Source organism: Lycorma delicatula, chromosome 8 (genome assembly GCF_047948215.1).
Source record: "Lycorma delicatula isolate Av1 chromosome 8, ASM4794821v1, whole genome shotgun sequence".
In the NCBI taxonomy this organism is placed as follows: domain Eukaryota; kingdom Metazoa; phylum Arthropoda; class Insecta; order Hemiptera; family Fulgoridae; genus Lycorma; species Lycorma delicatula.
The window spans coordinates 61,589,343-61,616,133 of NC_134462.1; the positions used below are offsets into that span (position 1 = coordinate 61,589,343).

General features: G+C 29.3%; 1 protein-coding gene across 5 annotated transcripts in view; it reads left to right on the forward strand.

Annotated features, from left to right (window-relative positions):
• The window catches only part of AdamTS-A (ADAM metallopeptidase with thrombospondin type 1 motif A), an 854,579-nt gene that overhangs the window by 445,891 nt on the left and 381,897 nt on the right, over positions 1 to 26,791 (forward strand). For all 5 annotated transcript variants that reach the window (XM_075374246.1, XM_075374249.1, XM_075374251.1 and 2 more), the window contains exon 2: positions 21,181 to 21,276. In XM_075374246.1, coding sequence (XP_075230361.1) covers positions 21,181 to 21,276 — 96 coding nt within the window. The remainder of the gene's footprint in view (positions 1 to 21,180; positions 21,277 to 26,791) is intronic.

Genomic DNA, 26,791 nt, shown 5'->3' on the forward strand with positions numbered 1-26,791 from the left:
GATTACAAAAGAGCTAATAAAAAATAAACAAAATAAAATTTGTAACGTCATTAAACGATAGACAAAAACAAATAAATAGCAATTTATCAAGCTTGTGGAGATAAATGGAAAGAGACTAGGCTCTTCATCAAGGCATAGAAAGATGCTCATCACATATGTGATATTGAATCGGTTTAAGAGTCGCTCAGATTCGCCCAAGTTCAGAATATGTAGGCGTTTCAGTCACCGGACATCCAAGCTGTTGTCTAGGAAATTACCTGTTACATAGTTCACATGATTATCTTACCCCTGTTAATAATTAGACCTCTTCGCGAACATAAGGTAATTTTTGGTAGTCGTGAATTTCTTCGTTCTTTATTTGTGGTTTCTTACTAGGAATCGATTGTACGTAAACAGATTGTGAGACATATTTAACATAACTTAGATATTGTCGTTTTCGTACAGTTTAGAAAAAATAAAATATCTTGGGTAATATTTTATAAAACAAATAAATTTTATTTCTACTTATGTTTTTAAGACATATTTTACACAGAATTACATCAAAATTATCTCTGATTCATAAAATATTTTTTTCTTTTATGTTTTATATATGTGTAACTCTGAAACTGTTTAATTCTTAAACAAATATTTTTTTAAATTTAAAATAAAACAAAAAAAAACCAGAAAATTACAATTTATTTAATATAAAAAGTGCAAAAAATTGTAGTTGGTTCAAGGAAACCTTTAAAAAGGCTAAAATTATTGAACAACTAATCAGTAATTGGTGCTCACTGATCAATAAAAATTAAGACATTTCCAAACTTAAGTATTTTGTTATTTAAAAAATTTACATTTGTAAAAAATCTGAGTCAGGTCAAAAATAATGTCTTTTAGAGCTTTTGAATAAGTTATCACTAATGTCCAAAAGACTGTTAGCACCTAATGACTCAGATGATCCGAAAAATTTGGTGCTTTCGTTAACATGTTATTCGGATATTTTAACAAACATTTTAATATCTTGCTTTACTATTAAACCGATTATCCTTATATATCAATAAAATTTTAATATATCACGATATTCTTAGAACCGTCTGTACGTATTCGATAGTAAATATTTAAAATCAGATCAAATCGTCATAAATCGCGTGGACTCATGATGTTTAAACCTTCTAACATCCCCACCGTTGTCCATGAGATTAATGGCTACGTGGTTCATGTGGGTTGTTTAGGCGTAGTTCATACTTAGAACTGAAGCGTTTTATTTCTTCCCGGGCACAACGTAAACCCAAATATGCATGGATCTCAATATTTTTTCGTAACCACGACATCTCTGTAATACACTTCGCCAACTTGTTCTGGAACCGTTGTAATATTTCGACCTTCTCTTGTTTTTTCTTCCTCATAGTTCAATTCTACAAGTCCAAATCGGTTTCAGGACTGCAGAGTAAAATAACAGTTTATTAAATAATGATAACTGGGACCTCCTGCCCAGCAACCCTTAAAATTGACGTGTAATTGCTTCCTTTCTTCCTGATCATGAACTTTCCATGACAAGCGACGATCCAGTTGAAGGACTAGGTATTTTATGCTGTTGGTATACGGGATCAAAATACCATCTTGGTTGACCCGCGGTCCCACCACCATTTTCTCAGCCACATGCTATTTTGATCCATTTCAGATTGCAAAATATCCAAGGCAACAGTTGGCAATAGCCGAATATCCGATGCGACAGTTGGGTCCATATTGACAGCCAGAATAACCGTGTCCTCGGCATTTATGGATAGACATTTTTTACTGTAGGCGAACCAGGTTAATTTTTACGCTTTATCTAGTTTATTTGTTCATCTTTGAATGGTTTTTTCGTTTAGATTGTTTGTTATTGTTTCTCCGAGGTATTAAATTGGGTTACTATTTGGAATTTATTACCGTCTACGTTTACTTCTTTTAGTTGTGTTGGCTTTTGGGCATAATTTCTGTCTTTTATAATAATTTGAGGCCAATTTTATTTGCAATGTTTTGAAGTTCTAATATCTTCGTCGATGTCGTTTGCTAGCAGTGCCAAGTGGTCGGCGAAGACCTTTTATTTTCCTTAGGGTACGGGTGGTTTCTCTTCTTTATTTTAGTAGATTTTGGAAGGATATTTCTGATTTTTGGGATTGGTTTAATAACCATGTGTCGTCCATGCACTCTTTCCTCGCATTCGCTGTTCCACTAATGATGTTTTTTACGGGGTCTTATTGAGGACAATTTTCTGCGATTTTTTTTTAAGGTTCTTTACTAGATCTTCGATTTTATCAGTGATTGTTATTTTTTTGGTTTCTTTTTGGTATTTTTTCATTATTGATTAGTTGAGTATGGTCCATATTTCTTTTACTTTTAGGGGCTTGGTTTTGTTGCTTTCTTTGTGGAGTAAAATTAATTTTAATTTTGGCAACATATTGGTCTGAGCCGGCTCAGTAAATCTACTTGTGGTGGTGTTTTTCCATGAAGGCATGATCTAGTTGCTATTATCCTTTAGTGTAGTCGGATGTTTACAGGTTTTGAGTGTTTTAGGTTTCCTTATGAAATGTCAGGATTTCGAGATTAGATTGTCGTTTCTGTAGAGATCGATGAGCCTCTGTCTGTTTTTATTTGTTCTGTTCCTGGGCGTGCCATTTTCCGATGATGTCGCGGTATCTTTCTGTGCTTAGTTGAGTGTTGAGGTTTCCGATTAGTCTTATATGGGATTTTTGGAGATGTTATTTATAGTTTGGTCGTGTAGGTCCCAAAACATTTCTCTTTCTTTATGGTCTCTTAGAGATTTGATTTTATTATTAGTGGAGGCGTGAACGTTTATTATGGTATCAATTTTATTAGGTGCTGTTAGGGTGAGTGTAGAGATTCTTGGCTACTGTGACTTGAATTCTTGTATGGCTGACCAAAAGGTCTCTTCCAAATTGTGGGATACTTTTCATTATCCTCTTTCCAGGTATATTTTTGTAGATCCTATATCCTTGGGATTCTATGGCGTCTTGGCAGGTGTTTCTTATTTTCCGCAGTCTCATGATGATTTTGTATCGGTTCATTAAGTCGGTTATTATTTTTAGTTTACCAGTTTATACGCGTGAATTTTCATTGTGCGTGGAAAAGTAGGTGATTTGCTTCGATTTGATTTTGGATTTTGTATTGTTCTTTTTCGTGTGTACGGTGTTAAGGCTTCCAATGCTTCCAATTGCATCTTATTTCCTAAATGGCATCCCGTAGTATCTGAATGGTGCCTTCTTTTAACTTTGGTGTTGTTTGGTTCACCCTGTGGAGTATTCCTTAAAAGACCTTTCACGGTTGATTGTCAAGGAGTTACCTGTGTTGGGGATAAATTCCGAGTTACAACTCTAGATGTGATCTAGTGAGGTGATAATGGGGTATGACTTGATGATAGATGAAGTTGTGAAGTTTGTTTAGATTCAGTTCACCGGAAAAATTTCTCCTATTTGTTCCCGATATATCCAGGCGCACCTTGTAAGGCTCGATTTGACTTTTGAATCAGAATTTAAAAAGTCCGATTCTAAACATTACATTCTTAGTTTACTTTATGAAGTAATAAATATCAATTTTAGTCTTGCATTTTATCCGGGTTAGATAAGCCATTTCTGTGATGATACAGTCAACATTATTTTGTGGTTAGTTCAATCACCTTTTTTATTTATAACAAAAAGAAAATATGAACATACTTAAGATTTACTTTGTTTAATGAAGTAATTGCAATTTTAATTACTATACTGTGTTTGAAGGAACAAGAGTATATGTACGTTCCAATAAAACAATTATCACGTTAAATGATTAAATAAAGATATATGTGTGTGGGTGGACATAACAGAACATATTGGATATTATAATCTGCCAGTTTGCATATTTAATATGCAAACAAGTATGCCATGCTCATAGATGGCCTGTGGACTGTGTAATACTTAGTTGAATGGTAGTAACATTTTATAATAGATGTGCGAAGTTCATCTTGTTAGATTAATTGTTGATTTATTAACTGTCAAGACTTAATAATTACAGTGTGATTCAACATCTTATAACAAGTTATATGACAACTTTTCTATTTACGAATGCATACACATTCCAGTCATTTTTATGAATTAAATAATTAAACGTTCATTGAGAATCTTTTCCTTTGATATTTAAAAAAAAGTCACTCATAATATCACATTGCGTTTAAAAATTTTTAAACTGCTGAAATATTTTTTCGATCAGAATAATACAAAATGTTTTTTTTTCTTTTTCTATTTGTATCTCAAATTATATCTTCAATCGGTTTCGTAGATTAGAAACGAGAAATAAATTTCATCACAATAATCAGATTATAAAAGAGTTTCCCTTTAAACTCCTTAATTAAATACGTTCCAAAAACATCAATAGTAAATCGAAGATAACATATGCGGTGATAAAGTTTAGGAAACTAGCCACTAGAATTCAAAAAAAAGTCCAGTAATACAAATAAAACCACAAGATAAAAGAAAAAGTAACATAAGAACTAATCATACCAGAAACATAAATACTTAGATGACAGCTTAAGAATTATTAAGTTTCATTATTAGGTATCTATGTCAAATACTTGGATTTCTTTTCTTACTTGGTTGCTAATTGATAGACTTTTTTGGTAACCAAAGTAGTCATGGATTTCAATGTTCCGAACGAACCGTGGTGCATTTCGGAAATTTATTCTGGATTCGGTTAATAGTCTATATCGCTAGTATGCTGTACCCAAAGTTTGATTCTGTGTGACCTGATCGGTTTTACGATCGCTTTGTACAATAGTAGCTTGTTAGATACGGACAATTCCGATTTCTTGCCTATTAACCAGTATACATAAATTTAAAAAATTACAGTCGTAATAAGTTTTTATGTCGACTTGAAATGACATGAATTTAATGAACTACTGTCAATGAAGTCATTCAGCTCCCGGTCATCTTTGAGAAACAAATTAACGAAGATTATAAAGAGAGTGAAAAAAATCAGTGAACGTTAATTAAAATTACATGTTTGTGTGTGTGTGTGTGTATATATATATATATATATATATATATATATAGAGAGAGAGAGAGAGAGAGAGAGAGAGACAGTGAAAGAAAGGTTAATGGTTAATAGGAAATGTATTTTAAAAAGTATTCAGATGGAAGTGAGAATTTAAAAAAAATGTTATCTAAAATTTATATATAATAAATAAATAATGGTTTAATGTACAGTAAAGATTCGATTATTCTCTGTATTGTAAAATATTTAATTTTGGTTAAGTTACTATAATAGATTATGAACTAGTGGAAAAATTAAGTTAAAATCTTGATATATTAACTTAATAATTAAATTAAACGTTGATGCATGACAAAATAAACGATTTTTCAAATTTAAATTTCTTTAACATCATATTTATTTCGAGTAGTTGATATTTCAGATTTTGATTTTTATATGATCAGTAGATTTTATTATATTCAACATCTGAAAATGTAAGAAAATTACAAAAACTAGTAAAATTTAGGTGAGGTTAAAAATTCAAACTCTTTCTTAAGTTATGTTTGTTTTAAATCCAAAATGAAACTTTTAATTTTGGGAATCATGAAAAAATGTGTTATAATTAATAAATTAACTAGGCTTTTAATAAGTTTTTCTTCGAAATAAAGGTTTTCCGTTTTTAAAAAGTATTTAAATAGTTGAACTCAGAGAATTTTTATTTTAAATTGAAAATAATGGAGAACAAAAATGTGATGCAAGACTTATAATGGAGGAATTTAAAAAAGTTCTTACAAATAAAAATCAGTAGATTTTTCTAAAGGAAATTATTTTTATAAGATGTGTGCGTTCCATGCTTTGTATTTATTTATTCTTGTAGTGTTTTAAATTAATTTAATATAATTTTTAATAACCTATTTTCGCTTGAATTTGTTCCTCTTTGTAATACCTTTTTACGTTACGGATTTAGAAAATATGACAATGAAAAAACTAAACTGATTTAGAAAATATGACAATGGAAAAACTAAACTAAAATCTATTGTAAATTCTTAAATTTGTGTATTTCCTATCCATCTAAAATTAAATCACAAATGAAATATCACAAAGTAATTAAAAATAAATAAATACGGGAAGAACTTCTAATCTTAATTGCTTGACTTGTTTATTATAAGATTATGATATAAACTTTTTGTCTTTTTTTATATTTTTTTTTATTGAAACCATTCTTAAATAAAAAAAGGTACTGTTAGGATAGTATAAGCAGTTGAATATTTTACGTAGAAAGCATTGTACATTATCTAAAAATAGGTAGATTTCTGGGAAAAAAAAAAAGCCCTTGAAAGCTTACTTATAAGATAAAGGAACGGTTTAAAAATAACAAATAATACTATCCTAAGACTTAATCGCGACCAAAATATGATTCATCAGGTTTTTTTATTTCGGTTCAGTAATTTTTGAATCTAATCATAGCAGATAAACTATACAAAATTTAACTACACAAAATACCAAATAAATTATAATAAATAATTGTGTTTGATTATAATTTAAGCTATACAAACGTACTAAATTTTGTGGTTCAATAATTTTAGTTTATTACAGCAAAAAAAAAACTGGCTTCTTGATTATCTGATCTCGGGTTCAATTCCCGGCACGGTCTGGTATTTATTTATTTATTTTTTTACATATCATTTCATACACATTTTTATCGTTAAAATAGTGTGAAGGATGTCCGTAGTCATAATAAATAAAAAAATATTAAAAAAAAGATTATAAAAGTTGTTATGTAACATCTGGATCTGTAGGAACCTTGAGAAAAGATTTTCAAGACATATTCGGTTTATAGACGCTGCATAAAATTATTACGCACGTAAAGGTGTAATTTGATTGCTGTATATTTTACAATATTTGGGGATGCGTACTGCCTATGTTATTAACAGTAGGGACAAAAGGTTATTTACAGAACAATGCTTATTTTTAAATACTAGTTAAGCTGATAGTAGAAATTCATAATGAAGTCATCAGAAAATATTTTCATTATTAATGAATCGGTTCACGGTGTATCATTCTTATTAATGTACTGTATGATCGATTACTTAAATTTTGAGTGTGCCTTCAGTCTATTTTTATTTTTTTGTGCTTTCAGTGTAATCTTGAAAACATTTATTTCTTTTTACTTAAAATAATAATAATATATATATATATATATATATATATATATATATAATATTCTTAAACAATTTTTATTTTATAAAGTATGAAACAGAGTAATTTACAAATATTAATACAACGTACAATTTAAATGGGAATTCCTATTGTAAAATATAAAACTGATGAAAAAATGAAATAATTTTTTTTAAAAACATGTTCTGTGTACTTTTATTTCGTAAAATGATAAAGTGAGCTTTTTTATGTTTACCTTTTCAGTTTAATTTTTTTATTTATTGTCATTCATAGAAAAATCGTGAAAAGTTGTGGAGAAAATATCATGATTATTTTTTTTTTTTGCGGTAATCAATCCCAACACCTTAATTTTAGCGATAGAATGTATCAAAAAGGAAAGTAATAATGTTGTAGTCAATATTATGTTACCGATTTTATTAATAAAACAGTAAAATTACACGATTTAGAAATTAAAGAAAGAATTATTAAATAGCAATCATCATAAGGGTCGATATCGTTTATTTATAAAAAATTAATACTGTTAAATAGAGGTTTATAAATTTCACTATGGTGAAAAAGTTCGAAATAAACAGGTTGTAGAATGAATTGAGGGAAAAAATACTGGGAAAAATTTTAACTAAAAGAACTAGATCGGTAGGTCATCTTTAAAGATTCAAGGGTTAGTTAGTCACGTACTTACGTAATGAAAGACGAAGCTCTTAAAAATGTGAAAGTATTTTTAATACGTTTAATCCTGTTATAAAATAAAAATAATTACATAATTATCGACGTTATTAAGGTACCATAATATTATTCGTACTATTATTATAGAACTATATCGATTTTGTAATAGATCGTACCATTATCTCTCTCAGTGTACAATTCTTACTGATCTTTTCTACTTATGTCTTGACTGATTCAGAGCCCAGTTTTGTTTAGGTTATTTCTGTAATATGGCAAAATTAATTTAATTGTTCTTCTGTCAAATTTTTTGCTAGACTTTTTAAAAAAATCACATCTGCCATTTATTTTCTTTTAGAATATTTTCAAAATAATTTTGTCCACCTACACTTTTAAAATTATTTTAACTAATGATACCCATGATTTTTAAAACTATCTATTTATTTGTTTTAAAAATTAAAGTAAGATATTTTAATTTTACAATAAATATCAAGAAAATTATTTAACGGCGTGATGACTTAAATAACAAAATTCAATTGTTTTACCATTACATAACATAATCGAATAAATGTTTTTACTTATCACAAATCTATATTAACTATTTATATTGAATCACGTGATACAATATAGACAAGATAAATATTTTAGTAATAAAAATGAAATAAAATTTAACATTACGAGTATACCCGAGTTAAAAAAATTACTCCTCCATTAAATTAACTACAACAGCTTATATATAACAATTTAATAACCTCTGTTAATAAAACGAATTGAATTCGTTAGCTGCATGCGTTATATAGTTAGTTAAATCGATGAAGGTTAAAGGCACTTGCGGTTCCTTTTAATTCTCTTGTGATGGATGATACGACCTACTGTTGCCGACAAATTAAATTAGTTTTCACGGTATGAACGCATTCGTATCATAACCAATTAAAATTTAAGCTACAAAAATAAACGAGTCAATTTTTTTATTATTATTTGTTTATTAATCAATTTTGGTTTACATCTTTTTTTTAATTAGTTTTTTATGATAAATTATTTGAATTTTCTTCATGTATATTTTTTATATAAAATTATTTTTATTTATAAAGATATGATAAAAATATATTAATTAATAAGTTACTGATTATAAACATATTTTGTATTTTATGAAAGATTGTTAAAGTATAAAAATTAAATTTATAAATTCTAATAATTTTTGAAGTATTACTTTTTAAATAAATAATATTACCTTTTTTAAAAATATATTCATAAATTATATGTTTAATTTTTTATTTATTACATGCAACATTTTTAGTTCTGTTACAGTGAATTCAAAAATCACTCTAATATAATTTTTTTAGTTAGAACTGTAACTAGATTCATTCAGAAATTTTAGCACTATCCAATCTTTTTTTTTTTTTTTTATTTAAACTCTTTTTATCTGTAAAAATCTCTCGGAATTGGTCAAGTAGAAACTATAGCTGAGTAACATAAACCAGAACAGATTTAATGACAAAAAAAAATCTCATTGGGGCCAAATTTTATTGTGAAATTTTAAAAAGAGTCTTAAAACTATTTACGTGGAAGTAAGCGTTTATAATATATTAATTGTTAAATATAGACAGTATTAAAACAGAAAAGTTAAAGAACAACCGTTGGGCTTTGGAAGTGTGGAATTACAGGAAATTGTTGATAATTTGTTCGATAAAGATGGGAATGAAAGATGATTTACAGTAATTTGTGAAAAAAGAGTGATTATAATTTTTCAAACAGAATTAAGACTGATGAGATGTGTGAAGATGTTTAATTAACTCTGTAACAAATAATGTTTTTGGGTACAGAAAATACAACCGAAAAAATTTGCATAAAAGAAACAGATATCAGAATGTACAAGATGTAGTAAACAGACACACACACACTCTCTCTCTCCCTCTCTCTCTATCTCTCTCTTAATCTCTGTATTAGTGTATGTATATATATTTTAATTTTATCTGTTTTTTGTGTAGCCTTCCATAGTATCTTCATTTTTTAAAAATTTATTTAAAAAATTAAAAACCCGTGATCATTAGTTCAGTTAACAGATTTAAAAAAAATAATAAAACCACTTAAACTTTTTTTGTTATTAAATGATTGATATTTATTAATAAATATACATTTTTCATTTAACTGTAAAATAATTTTTATAATGGCTGTTTTAAAGCCATTATTTTACAGACTTTATAAACCATTTTATAGACTTTATTTAAATTATTATTATAATAATTATAATTATTATTGCATATGTATTGAAATAAGAAGATTACCACAAAACTCAAAGGAGTGCAGATTATCATTAATCCAGTAAAATGATTGAAAAAAGGAAAATTAAATTTAAAAAAATATTATAATAATTTTCAGATTTCTTTCAGACAAATTGTGTTACAAATTTCATACAAACTTGGTTCATTAGTGTAAATTTAAAACATAAATTCAAAGGGTTACGAATATTATATTGGCTTATGCAGTTGGAGATTTTAGATGACACGGGCTATAGTGTAACCACAGGTTTCATCTTGGTCTGGCCAAAGCTAATTAAATTATTTTTTAGTTTTCAGTATTTTATTTAAAAATTAAATTATTTAAAGTGTTGGTAAATGCTGGGTTTTGTTTATTAGGTTGTTTAAATTTTAAATTTCGTTTATAATTAATTCTTAATACACTGAGTACTTAATACTGAATACAGTTGCCTAACAATTGAATGATAACCGTTTAGTAAGTTGTTCGTTTATGCTACTTAATAATAATAAATAAGCAAACTTTAGACTACAGTATTGTTTATGCCTCCAGATATACCACTTTTATATGGTATTAAACGTTCGTACAATAATAAAAATTTTGAAATGAAGAAAGGTTTCACTGCATTTAAACTTATTGATTTTTTCGTGTAAAAAAAAAATAATTGGTGCGAAGTATCGAATCTCTAAAATTGTAATACAATTGTGACTGTAATTGTACAAAAATTAAAAAAAACGCTTTTTATCTCGTAACTGATTTCTCACCGTGACCAAATTTAAAATGAAGTTGTCAGTGAAAGAATAACTATGGGGTCATGAAATTGAGAATATACGATTGAAATAATTGGGGCGTATGAGGTAAATGAATGAGAATCCAAACCACCTTAAAATGTGGGATCGGGATTCTTATGGAAAACAGAGACTGAGAAAATTACCCTAATCTTGAAATTTTAAAAGAAGTGTGTAAAGAAGTGTGAATCTGATATCTAAAATAGAGATATATAATGTTTTGGATTACGGTAAAGGATAGATTTAGCTGTATAAATCCATAAAAAAAATAAAATTTTACGTTCGGAATATCAATTTTTACCGATTTTCATGGTAGAGTGGTAGCGTCTGTGTCATTTTTCTAAATGGTTTTGGATTTTATTCCCGGCCAGGCATGGCATTTATTATACGTTACACATTTAATCTCTCATGTGTAACTCAATAAATATTAAAGAAATAAATATTTATTGTTTTATTTATTTTTTATAACTTAGCGTATATACACATCAATCAATAATAACAATGTGTTATATTTCATTCATTTATTTCTATCTTGGACTCTACTTTGATCAACGTTTGACCTGGAAATGCCACGCGAGAGAAAAAGGAAACAGTTAAATACGCGTTATAAGAAGCTTTATCGGTTTTTAGGCTGGAATTCACACTTGTCGCTGTCCAACGAACTATTTATGTACAAGTTGATTCTAAAACCGATTTGATATAAAGCTTTGGGGTACGTCGATCAAGAGTTACATTGAGATTTTACAACGTTTTCAAAATAAGTTGGCGAGATCCTTTGTAGATGGGTCGTGGTTTACATGGAACGAAGAAATTCACGACTACCTAGATGTACACGAAATGGTCAAACGATTCGGTTCAAATTATAGACGGCGGTTAGATAATCATAATTCAGTCTACGACAGCGAGGATGTCCGGCGACTGAAACGCGTTCATTTGCTGGACTTGGAGGAATCTGAGAATATTAAGCTGGTTCAATATCGCATATGTGTGAGGATCTTTCTGTTACCTTGATGAGGAGCCTATTCTGTTATATTATATTATAATATATATTCTATTTATCTTCACGATGATAAGTTGCTATTTATTTGTCTTTGTCTATTGTTTTAATGAAGTAATACATGCTTTTTTTTTTAGATCTTTGTGAACTCATGTATATATCCGGTCTTATTCAGTGCGAGTATGTTTACATACATGAATTTTATGTATGCTTCTATTTTATTTTTTATTTTTGTACGCTCTATTGACGGTCGTCGGAACCCCTTCATCATTACGTGCTTTTTTGTAATACGATTATTAATGAGTCGGTGACCAAGTATTATCATTGATGGATAAAAATAAAACGGTGATATTGTTTTGTAATTAATTGAACCGATTCCATAAATCATTTCAAAATAAATTAATTGTATAATGATGAAATTATATAATTAATTCAGGAATTTGTATAAATCATTTTAATTACTGTAATTAAAGTGTTTAATATTACGGGTACTTCACTTTTACACATCGTAACATATCCCGACTCATTTTTGTCATACCTAATAATAATTAAACGTTTAACCTCTTTTAGTGAATTAGACAAGTGTTAACCACTCTTAAAACATTTATTGTTATTATCTTTTAATTATAATATATTACTTTAGTCCATGTATTTTACTACAATTGACGTAATATTTATTAAAACATTGCTAAATAATTCACGTAATTTTTACGAAATATTAACTTATAATTAACGTTATTTTCGTGCTACGCAAACTTTCTCCTATCTTAATTATTCAGCGTATAGTTCGCTGATATACGATGTGTAATTATTGTCAATGAAATAAATATTATCCGTTTTGTCTGGTTTAGTTAACGAACCGGTTAGCTATCTTACAACTAGCTTCATTTATTTGTCTATAATTAAAGAATAATATGAAATAGGTGGAGTAGAGATTGTTATATTAGTATTTGTGTATTTTATTCGGTACATTGTCTGGTAGCAATAAACCGCTGTTGTTTAGCGGATTAAATATGTTTAACGTACGTACTACAACTAACAATGTTTATTCCCGCTGCCGTTCTTACCTTCCCTACTAATACAACTTAAAACCTCTCGGTTTTGCTACCAAGCAGAGATTATCTATAATCTAAAGTGCCTTCAGGACCATCTAAATTATCCAGTAGCCTGCAATGAAGAGCCATACCCTATTATTCTTTCCCCTTATTAGTTTAATCGCCCATCTGATATCTGACACTAGTTCATGCCTTTTAATTTATATTTACCTTTTTTTTTGTAACATAAAGCTTATACCGTGTGTGTGTGTGTGTGCGCGCGCTGTGTGTATGTTACTTGATAAGATTATATTATTTATTCATTTTATGTAATCATTAATTAATTTATTACAATTTAACTAACGTAACTTGCTTCTTCAAAAAATACAAAAATAATATATACGTTGTTTAATCTTTATTAATATTATCTAAAACAAAAGTTTTAATAAATATATGCTGTAGTAAATTCAAATAATAAATTAAATAAATTAAAAAAATAAATAAATATATTTAATAATAATATATATTATTTATTTTTTAATAATAATAAATAAAATAATTAAAATAATTCAAGTAATAAATTTTATTTGATAACTCAAAATGTTATATATTGATGTCAGTTTTTTCCGGAAGTTGTCATTTCTTTTTTGTAATCGTTAATTACTTTTAATAATTATTCTTATTTAAACGCTTAATTAATTTTAGTTTTATTTGAATTTATTTCACGTTATACGAAGTGTAACCAAAAAAATGAAGAGAACTTTAATCTCTATGAAAAAGAATTTATTCTTCTATATCGATATTGCCTCCTCCAGAATAGTTCCCAAAAATGCGATGTACTTGTGATACTGTTATCAAAAAAGGTAAGACACTACATTTCTATTGCCAAAATCTGTAATTAATTTAGAATTTTCTTTAAAAAAAAATATATGTTAAATATATTTAATAAACAATAGATATACTATAATGGATAATAAACAATGTTTAAGCGTTCCATATAAACAGAAAAAAATAAAAATTTGTTACAAAACTCTTACCCGGCCCGATTTCATTTATTGTGTGTGTGTTTGTGTATAATATAAAGAAAATATATTGGTTATTAGAATAATCCACCTATTTGGAGGAAATACGATAGGATAACATAATTCTTCTTTAAGACAGGATAACATAATTCTTCATGAATATCTGTAATTTTGAGAAAAAAAAATTTTAAATCGGTTTCTTGGTTAGTCTTTTTTAAAGATTACAGGATAGAAAGGTCAAAATCACTTTTCGTTTGCTAAAGCCGTTTACTGCAGGCAGTATGTACTTTCTTCTTTCTTTTTCGTTTTAGCCTCCGGGAATTACCGTTCAGGTATTACTTCAGAGGATGATATCTAAGTGTAAGTGAAGTGTAGTCTTGTACAGTTTCAGTTCAACCATTCCTGAGATGTTTGGTTAATTGAAGCCCAACCACCAAAGAACACCGGTATCCACGATCTAGTACTCAAATCCGTATAAAAGTAACTTCCTTTACTAGGACTTGAACGCTGGAACTCTCGATTTCCAGATCAGCTGATTTGGGAAAATGCGTTCACCACTTGAGCAACTCGGTGGGTTGGAGGCAGTATGTACTAGCAGTGTACGTGGCACTACCAGAAAATGGAATATAGTAAATTAGTTATTTTTACGTTTTCCCAGTATTTGTTATAGATTGTATGGAATATAAAACACGTAGGTATATATTTAGCAGGTCACAGTTCTTTTTTATATTAGTAATGATTTTAACTGCTTACGGTGAAAAATATAAAAATATTACTGGTAGGGCTGAATATCAACTGCATTTTAATAGGTTAAAGATGCTGATTTTCAGCTATCTATTCGGCTTAATGAAAAAGACAGTGGCAGACCACGTCACTCCTGATTTACCTACTTTTCTTGGCATTTTTGTAAAAATTGTTTAATTTTTCGGGAGTGATTTTGTCTCGAGACAAATTGCCTACATTCCTAAACGTATAACATATTTGATATAAACAACTTTTCGGCTACAGTTTAATAAAAAAAGATAATACCGAAAATTTTATTAAACTAATTTGGATAAAAATATGGTAAAGACCGTAATTTGCTACAGATTGTACGCAAATTTCATATTCATAAATAAATGAATGTGAACGTTTATTTACTTACTTAAGTTACGAGTATACTCGCTGTAAATTAGATAATTATACTAATACACGCATATGCGCGTCTGTAAATGTATTTAAGTTTATATACATATTCATGTAAATACGTATCTCGTTTGTGATATTTTTTTTGTTGTAATTATATTTCCTATTATATAAAATTAACTTCTATAAACATCGTTTAGAATTACAAACTTACATCTATTTACCTAGAACAAAATTACTGTAATTTACGATATAATTTATTCTGTTTAATACTCTGTATATGGTGAAATTAGTTAACATCAATAAAATGTTGCTAAAGTATAAATCTTTTTTTTTTTATTTTGATTTATTAACAATTAATTCAATATTGTTAAATTATTGACCTTGACATTATTACGTACTTCCTAATATTAAATTATTTATTTAAACTATTAGATTTAATTATGAAAATTGATATAATAATTATTTAAATAAAACGATCGACTGATTGGTATAATAGAAATTATTGTGCAATTATTATAATTATAATATAAATAAAACGAAATAAGTTATGAAAATTAATTGCATATCATATAAGTAGTTGGTGATATAATTCAAGGTTTATATAAGTAATAATAATAATATATGTTGCTATGCTAAATTATTTATTTCTTTTTTTGATTTCTATGAAACGAAGGTAAACTAGATTTTTCTTTAGAAACTAATATATGCTGCGCGAAAATCTGATATAAGCTGAGTAAAAATATATTTTAACTAGATTCTGTCACGGAGATTTGGTAAAGTGTACATAAATTAAATTTATTTTGCAGAACCATTTTTAAAATCACCATAGCTGGTTCTTAAATAGCTTTTAAATTACAATATATGGGATTATAAAAAATAAATTATTGAATATTTCGGTAGTTTTCTTACATTCAGAACACGGAAAAGAACTCTTACAAATAAATCTACGTATACGCCTTTTTATCTGTCTATCCAGCATTATTTTTTTAAAAAGAAAGTTGTATCTCGAAAACACATTAAGCTAATAAGTTCTGAAATTGAAATTGGCATTAATTTTTAAACTAATAAATCTTTACAAAATAAATTAATATGGAAATTTTATGTTCGTAAACTCTAAAAACTTAATTTTTCGTTCCACTATAGCTAAGAAGTTTTTCTTTTTTTTTGCATTGCATTATTTACAATCGGTTTTCTGAACTGGGATACATCCAGTGATACCTCCCAAAACAATATAAAGGTTTAAACACAATTTAGTACAATAAAAAATATAACGAATATGAAATATAACTAAGCGTAACTAAACACAGACAGTTTGAAAATTAACTGTTAAGAACAAGAGAAAAAAAATATTACAACAATCTGTAGATCCAATACATGTAGGCTCTTCACTATTAACTAAAATGTTAACAGTCAGATGGTTTTCGTGCGCGTTAAGCTTAAGTAGATAGTTTGTACTTATTCGCTGGATTTCTTCATGAATACATGGCATCCCTAGTTAATCGTGGATCTCTTTGTTCTTCGCAAACCATGGCATTTCTGAAATGTTCCTCAGCACAGTGTTCTGGAACCTTTGGATGATGTCGATATTGCTATTGTTTGCCGTACCCCAAATTTGAATCCCGTACACCCATATTGGCTTTAAAAACGTCTTGTACAATAACAGTTTGTTATTTAAGGATAACACGGACCTTCTTCCTAATGACCAGTTCAACCGTCTAAGCTTGATATTTGTTTCCTCTTTTCTCTCGCATGAGTTTTTCATGTTAGGCGTCGTACAAATTAAGTCCTACGTATCGTACGTTTTCCGATTAAGGGATTTGAACTCCATCCAGGCAAACTGGACCATCGTGGGCAAACTCTCCTCCTCATCGCAAACGTCATGTGACTTTACTTTACAGTAATAACATGTACCTTCCGTTTGGCTAGTGATTCACTAAGAAAGTCTAACTCCGATTGCAGTTTCTCCAACACTTTTGTTGGGTTAACATCAACCTCCGTAATCGCCGTATCATCAGCAAAGGACGCAACAATGACATTTCCTGTGCTAGGAAGATCAGCAGAGCAGATTGAATACAAAACCGGGCCCAAGACTGAACGCTGCGGAACCTAAAAATTTTAAACGTTTCATTTTTACGAAATTACATCTTGTTTTTTCTTTTCAAACAGCTGAGTTACAAAAAGCAAAAATAATAATTTGAATTTATGCACAAAAATTATTTATAAATCCCTTTTTATTTTCTTTACTATGTGATATTTGTCAGTTCTACTCAAAATAGTTGATTTTGCTTGAATGCCATTAAATCAGTGATATTTAAAAAATTAATCAACTAATACAACGTTTCTTAACACTAACAAATAAAATTAAAAATAAATCCAATACAGAAATTATATTTCAGATCGTTAAAATAAAAAAAAAAATATTATAATAACATTAGGTTGTGGGATAAGTCTTTTTTTTAAATCTTTAGATAGTAAAAAAAAAATTATTTTTACTGAAATGCCGATGTAGCCTTCGGTATTGATCGATTATCTGTTGAGAACTGCATTTAAAAAAAGTAAAAGTACTAACTTTTTCATGTTTTTTTTTATCATTTAATGTAAATACTAATCATACACATACAATTAAAAACCAGTTCTCAACTACAATTTTTTCTTAGATTTTGCCTTTGGTTCATAAATTGACACCCTGAATTAGTCTGTCTCTTTGAGTACCATTTCTATTTATTAAGGGACGGAATACTTTGTCAAAATTTCAGACATTATTTCTTAAATTTTTTTTTTATTTTCTTTTCTTTAAGTTTAGTTCTCAAATCTTTTATTTAAGTATAACCTTAAGGAATAAATTAAAAAAAAATTTTTTCATAAAATCTAAGAAAGTAATTGAAAATATTGCATTTGCTTTAGTTTTAATTACTTTATATTAGCTAGAATGCATTCTCGATTAATAAATTACAAAAATTAGTTTTGCAAAACTAGGGTGAAACTTCTGTTTAATCTTTCGAAATGAACGGAAAGTTAAATTCATTCAAACGGAGCGGGTTTAAATTTTTGTCTTATTTTTCGTTAGTAAATAAATTGTTTTTTTTTTTTTGTATCAAATTATATTTATATTCGGTGTCGTGGATTTGAAACCATAAGTAAACTTCATGATAATAATAAAGTTATGAAGGAGTTTTTCTTGAAACAAGCTAATTACATTCTAGACATCAACAGTAAATCAAAGATAACAAAGAAGTGACAAAGTCCAGCCAGAAATGAATTAGAAATTATAATAATGTTCAGTACCATGAATAAAACTACAACATATATGATCATAACTTTAATGATGCACAACTTAAGAAGAGAGGCCTCGTCCTGAGTATCACTGTTAAGTTCCACTATCCAATACATGTCCTCGTTTTAACCGCCTTACATTAATCCCCATTCACTAAGAGGATAACAGCTAAATAATTTACGTGATTGTTAAGTCTTATTTTGTATTTTGTTGTAAATCTATCAACTTTCTCTCGAATGTATGGTAACCCAAGTACTCATGAATTTCGTTTTCCGTACTAACTATGGCGCCTGTGTAATGCATTTGAAAATTTATTCTGGTAACGCTGAATAATTTCTATATTGCTGGTGTTTTTGTACCCCGGGGTTGGATCCTTTGTGTCCAAACCGGTTTGAGAATCACTTTCTACAGAAGTAACGTGTTAGATAGGGATTTCCTGCCTAATAACCAGTATAGCTGCTTAAATTTAACATCTAGTTGTTTACTTTTTCCTTAATGTGAACCTTCCATGTTAGACAACGATCTAGATGAATACTTAATACCGTACACTTTCAGCTCGTGGGATGTAACGTCCATGTAAATTGATTTCTGGGCAGTCACCTCTTCTCATCGCGAATCTCATGCGAGTCGATTTCGCTTGATTGACCTTTATTTTCCTTTTCATCATTCAGAATGTCGAATTCAGATTGCAACTTAGTCGGAGCTTGATTTGGATCATCATCGACACCCACGTTTGCCATGTTGTCAGCAAATGATGCAATAGTGGTAATGTCTGTAACTGGGAGGTCTATAGTAAAGACGGAGTAGAGGGTCGGCCCCAGCCGCAGCACTGAGCCCTGAAGAACAACCGAGGAAATACCAAAGAATTCAGATAACTCTTCCTTGTAATTTAATTTGGAAGAAATGTCCGTCCAAGTAAAACTACTCGGTGTTAAATAAAAAAGTTGAGCTAGATTTGTTTTTAGTTTTTATAGCAGTCCAGGCAGCTATACCTTATCGAATGTTTGCTTTATATCTAGGAAGGCAGCCGAACATAACTTTTTCTCCTCCAAGCAATTGATGACAACACGAATGATCTTGTGAGTCTGTTCAGTGATAAAGTGACCACCCCGAAGTCCGAACTGGTGGTCAGGAATAACTTGTCCCTCCTCTAATACAGGGCACAACCTCTGAAGGAATAATAGCTTTTCGAATACTTTAGACAAATTAGGTAGTAGGCTTATCGGCCTGTACCGGGACATGTCATACACTGACTTGCCCGGCTTAGGTACAATCATTATTTGAGACACTATCTACTTCGACGGATAACACGTAGTTCGGAGGATACCATTGAAGAGTTGAGTCATAAATAACTGCCTTAGATTGGAGCTAACGAGCATTTTGTTGCTAAAAAAGTCAAAGCTTGAGGCTTTCTTAGAGTTATCCTCCTTTGCAATCGCTTCCAGCATTTCCTCCGTAGATTAGAAAGGCTTAATCGGAAGACTCATCGGCATCGGGCTGTCTAAGAAGTCCAGAATCTCCTCTTCACCAGTGCTGTAGATGTTAATTTTCTGAAAGACTGATCGCGTATGACTAGCAAAACGTTCGACCTTCCCGATATCACTTTACTAATACCTTAACCATCACTCTACCAAGACTCATCTGACTTCTTTAATGGAGGGAACTGAGGCGATGGCCACTGACGTTTCCTCGTGGCCTTCCACAAAGTTGTCTCTTTTAGTTGTCTCCAGAAATTTTTAATGGTTACCACAGTAACCATTAAAAATTTCATCCATAAAAGACTTTAATGAATAACCAAGATATAGTTTTTGTCAACATAGAGCGGCCTACTGGTAAATATTACCAATATTTATAGTAGATATAGGAAAGATTTGTAATAGTAATAAATTTCTTTTGGGTTACAACTATTAATTTAATGTTCGCAATCCCGTAAACAAGAAAAAATATAAATTCAAATAATAAGATTTTGCTTCAGTTTTGTATTAAACGTAAAGATAATATAATAATAAAATGCGTAATTAGCAATTCACAGATTATAAGGGTATAAATAGTACTTGTTAAAAAGAAAAGTAAAACACACACTCGTGTATCTACGATGATAAATGTGAATAGTAAAATTTTCTGATAAATTATTGATGTAAAAAAACATAGGTTTCCGTAAGGTGATGAACGTAACTGTAGTAATATTGCTACAGATAAAATGAAACTGTAATATTACAAACACTCGGTTTAGGACTTACTATCCATCCGATTTTCAAGTTATTTCGATAAATTACGAATTTTTTTCTTGAGTTCAATAAATATAATATTAAAAGAATATTTAATATTGGCTTAGTTGTTTTTGAGTTTTTAGCAAAATTCGGTACAAACACATTAACATGAATATTTTGATTTATGTGGTGTATAAAGATTGAAAAGATTTTGTTATATATTTCTTTTAATTTTGTGTAATTTATTTTTTATTAGAAAAATAATTATATTCTAATAAAAATTAAATGAATTGTAAATAATATAATGTAGCGTAAATATATATTTTTTTTTTGTCGCAGAATTGTTTATTTCCTTTGATTATTTTTCATTCATTCGAATACAAATTGGGCGCACACCATTCGTACAGTTATGATATGAGTAGGCATAAGTAATTAGTATGTAGTGGGTATTATGTTGCACGAAAAAAAAACAATTTTTTCGTAGATGAAAAAAGAAAGAAAAAAGATTTAACGTCCTAATCTTCAACTAATCATTTTGTACCTCTCGTATTACATTATAAAACAAAGTCAGAACAACGATATGAAGAAAATAGACATTGTTTGTTGATTGTTTCCAATGTATTTATTTATTTATGAATTGTGTGTATTGTATGTTACAGATGGTGAAGTAGTTGAACTAGTAAAACCATTGAAAACATCCCCGGGTGGTCCTCTTGAACAGAATCTCCTATACGGCGACGACATCTGGGCACAACGTAAGTCACGCTTTGCTTCTGTCTCTTACAGCTTCCGTTTCTATTTATGTACTATTCCTTGTTTATTTTTTTATTCTGCTATTAAAATTAGACTTCGAACTAATTTTAATACTCGGAGTATAATAGTTTGTATTTAATTGTCTATTTATATATCAATTTATAAATCTAGCTGCTGGATTTTTTTATTATAACAAAAACCTCTGATATATATTAAAGTAAAAATAATCTGTTAGAGATCCTAATTTCAATTACTTTTTAATTATTTTAGAAAAACGTGTTTAATTATCTTTTTTTTTAATGTATGGCACTCGGTAAGTATACCTAAAAAGTTAGCTTATCACTAGAGCATTAAAGAGGAATCAGGTTTACAACCCGTAAAAATTACAAGAGAAAATCTAAAAAAAACGTGTATTAAAACAAAAAAATCCATAACAAATTAACCATCAGAAATAGTTGTAAAGTAAAGAATATATATGTTTTAATAACAATATTGTATGTATATACTAGCATCTCTGTGTCGGCTTCGCCCGCGCTACATGGTTACTTGCGTTTCCCGTCGCGATCAGGGGATGTTTCGCCTGAGGGCTCTGTCTCCTGGATCTCCTGTGTTCATTAAACTCATGCTTATGAGAATAATAATAATAAATAAAAATTAAAGCCTGTTTAATTTATAAAAACCAATTTATAAAAACTACCAGTGTATTGTAATTTCTTTATATCTACATTTTCGTCAGTACAAGACTCACTAACTACCAGCATCCGTGGCGCGAGTGGTAGAGTCTCGGTTTTTCATGCGGAGGTCCTGGGTTCGAATCCCGGTCAGGCATGGCATTTTCACACGCTACATTGTCATTCATCTCATCCTCTGAAACAATACCTAACGGTGGTCCCGGAGGTTAAACAAAAAAAAAGACCCACTTACTAACTACCCATCGGGTTGCTCAATCGGTGAACTCGTCATTGCAAACCAGCTTATTTCAAAGTCGAGAGTTCTAAGATTCAAAACCTAGTAAAGGCAGTTACTTTTATACGAATTTGAATACTAGATCGTGGATACCGGTGTTCTTTGGTGGTTGGGTTTCAATTAATCACACATCTCAGAAATCATCGACCTGAGGCTGTACAAGACTACACTTCACTTACACTCATACATATCATCCTCATTCATCCTTTGAAGTAATACCTTACGGTTGTTCCAGAGACTAAACAGAAAAAGAAAAGGACTTGCTAACTGGTTTTTATATTTCCCGTCGCGGCTTCGTTTGCGAAATACATAGTCAGAATTAGAAACATTAATTACCATCACAATGTTACCAGAACTCTTAAAGATTGATTCAGTAGCGGTAAAAAGGCAAATTGATAAAAAAACAATTTATGTCTTTTACCCTTTAAAACATTAAAACAAAAAAGTCAAAAATAGTTCTTAGATAAATATTTTACCTAAAGAGTATTTGCAAGCCCAAATCAAGCGAATATTTCTTTAGTATAGTCGGAGATGGAGAAAATTTTCCATCATTGTTCGAAATATTTTTTACCCTATTTTACCCCTTTTAAGGACGAATTACAAAAAATTAAAAAAAATGTTTTTTTAGATACTTTAAAATTACAGACACCATAATCAAGATGATACCTTCATTAATCAAATAATAAATTTCATTTTAACCCTTTAAACTCAGGATTTAAAAGAATAATTTCTTAGTGTGAACTTATATTCTAAGAAGAATGTGTATGCAAATTATTCATTAATCAAATTAAAGCATTTAATTATTGATTAAAGCTTCAGTAGTTTTTTTTGGTCACTGCTAAAGAATCGCTCATGACGTGTTGTTTTTTGTTTGTAGATACTTAAATTTATTTCCCATTTTCGTATTACTTTTTTCATTTAGCTGCGGAAAACTTTTAATTACTATTATTTTCAAATGGACTCAGGTGCAAGATAAGGAAACTATTTTGCAGAGTGTGCGAAGATTTACGTAAAATTACAAATATAATCTTTACGTGTCTAAAGACTTGTTTTTATTTGTCCTTTTATTGTTCATTTTTACGAAGAACGTAGTTTTTCATCTCATGTCTGGTTTATTTAAACTTTATATATATATATATATATATATATATAAAATATAATGTTCGTGTGTATGTCCGCTATAGACTAAATCTACCGGACCGATTTACGCGATGTTTTTTGCAAAATTGTCCGCTTTGTCCGGAGAAGGATTAAATCTATTGAAATCCTCGACCTGATCAGTAGAAAGAAATTTAGGGATATTTCGAACCGATTACTGTGTTTAAAGAGTAGTTTGAATTTAATCCGATAGATAGTGCTGTTGTTTTGACAATTGGATTTACTTACATTTTAACTTTTATGTAGTGAAAGGTTAAATTTTGTTCCGTAATATTTTGTAAGTTTCTTAATGTTCAGTATTAATTGTCATAATTTTGTAGCCATTTCTCTTTCCGTTAAAAATTAAATTTTAACTAAATACAATAATTGATATCAAAGGTTTAGTTGTTTATTTAATATATATATATATATATATATATATATACACATACAAATCTAGCAATAGCGAAGCATTGCCGGATCACCTAGTAATAATAATAGAATTTTATCATAATTCACCTTGACCTTCCCAAAAAAATCTTTTTTTGGTTGCACAATTTTCAGAGGTTTTTTTTTTACTTTCGTCCATTTAACATAGTATTCAGATTTTCTCAGGAGGTGATTTTGATGATGGGTGAAAAAAGTTAAAACATATCGATCTTTACATGTTTTTTTAAGTTTTTTCATGTAACATTATTTTTCCACTATATAAAAATGAACAACCAATATCAGGAAAGTATCACAACTTTGTTGTTAGCTTTTTTTACGAACACATTTGATAACCATACAAACATAAAGAAGTTTCATGGTAAAACATATAATGTTATATTTTTCTTATCTTCTGAAGAGGTTACCAAGAAATATAAAATAATTAAACTATTTAAAAAAAAATTCAAATATACAGACAAATCAGTTTATATAATTTATTGTCTATTAATATTTTACTATAAAAATAGATAATTATTAAATTTAATCTAATTAATTTTTTAAATGATTAATCATTATTATTTTCATGAAAAATATGTTTCTTAGAAGCAATATCAAATTATTTATTAATAAATAATATTTCTTACGCTGACAATGTTAATAATTAAAAAGTGCAATAAAAAGTGGTTTAGGGTCATTAGTTTTAAATAATTACTAATGCTTGAATATATCAGTTAAAATTTATTTAAATTAAATTGCCATATCTCAAATATTTGATAATTTTATTCTACTATATAATTTTTTAAATTTGTACTGTTTATCTAAATTACATATATAAATAAATAAAATATATAACTTTGTTTCTCCCCATATTGCAAAACTGCGATTTTACCACAAACAAATAAAATTCATCTAAACAAATGAATCGAAAATGAATTATGCAACCTAGATAACTCGTCCCAAATTTGTGTATTAAACAAAATTTTTATATCAGTTGCTGTTAATTTAATTTTTTTGTAACATATTTTTTATTATTACAATCTGTATTTTAGCTACGAAGATAAAATGGATACGTTATATATGTATGTAATGGATACGATATATGACGTATGATTAATTATAATGCAGTTTTATTATACTACTAACTTTTAAATAATAAGTAAAACAATTAACATTTAACGTATTTAGTCATCTTAACAAATAAACAAAGGCAGAATAAAAACGCGGTAATTGGCGATTTGGTTAACGCAAAGTCCATCAAAAAGTATATTTACGTGTTATTAAAAACAATCCTTATGAAAAATGTTTAAAGTTAAGCTTGTACAACGCAAGATCACAAAATATAAAACTTAATATAACTTGAGTTAGATGTAGGTTGTGCATTAGGTGTATGAAATAGGAAATGAACCCCTTAATCTAACCCTAAAATCATTTTAAGGGTTACTTACCGTTTTTTGCATGCGCCATAACCTTACGTCTCATTTCATCTACTGTTAATAAGCTATTTGGTTTTTTTAACCTTGCCTCCCGGAACTAGACCCCCAATTAAGATGTCCACGGTTCCGGAAGGTGAAGGAAACGCCAGGCCCGGCTATGCCGTTCCCGGCCTGCCGTCACCCAGCAACCGGAACTCGGTCCTTTGTGCTTCGCTTCTAACGGGGACACCCACCGAAGGGACAGCCCAGCCGGACTCAGTCTTTTAGCTCAGGGGATTGAGAGACCCCGCACTTCATCAACACCGCCCCCATGTGCAAGCACGGGGGAACGGCAGCTCCGTACAAAGTTGTTCCTCATCCTCCTCGCTTCCCGATATTTCATTTGAAGTATTCCCGACACAAAACCCGTCACATTATTGAAGTCCACCGGACTGTTTAACATGTTCCAACGATGGTTCCTACATCGAGGTGCCCTATTACGGCAGCACAGTTCCACCGCGGGCACGGAATATCACATGCTCCGGCGTGTCTGAGTCCTGACAGTTGGGGCAGAAGGGGTCTTCAGCTCTTCGTTGTCCACAGGTATGAAGCTATTAGGGTTTAAGAACTCTGATCTTAACCCTAACCGTGGTCATTAAGACTGTAATTGTTAATTCCTTTTACGTAATTTAAATCGTAAAAAAATTAATTTTTTTTTGGACCTTAATGTCTGTAGGCTAAGTAAATATAATTAGGCTTTGTAATATATGTAGGCTTTTTAATATAATTATGGAAAACAAATCGTAATATCTCTAAGATCAGTTTCATTTCCCTTCGTAAATTAATCAGTTATCACGTTAACATTTACCTCTTCTAATTAAAAACGCTTGTACACTAAAGGTATTGTAAAACAAAATACATAATGTGTATGGAAAGAAACACAGAACCACGTAATAGTATGTTACTTTATTTGTAACAGTTTTTGTTTTATGCTACAATATAATGAGGAATACGTTTTGTTCAACAAATCGTTTTTTTTTTTAAATTCCGCATGGAATTGCAGTTATACGTATCTAACAAGCTACTAATGTGCAAAGTGATTTTAAAACTGTTTGGAAATTCGGAGTTCAACTTTGAAGTACAGCAAGTACCAGCAATATAGAGAATATTCAACGCTTCCAGAATAAATTTGAGATATGCATAACGCATGTACCACGGTTTGTTCGGAACACTGAAACCTATGAGTTCTTAGGGTTACCGTACGTTCGGAAAGAAGTGAATTAATTAGCAACCAAGTATAAGATAAAACTTAATGACTACTGTGAGCCATCTAATTGTTACCTTGGATAACGGTGAAGATTTTAGGAGGTTAAAGCGGCTACATATATTTGACCTAGGAACCTAATAATGATACTTGGGACAAGGCTTGAGTTTGTATGTTTTTGGTTTTTGATTTGTTATTATGTTACTTTTTCTTTTATCTTATCGTTTTATTCGCATTACTAAATTTTTTTCAATTCTCGTGTCTAGTTGTTTAGACTGTACCATTGCATAAGCTCTCTTTGATTTGCTA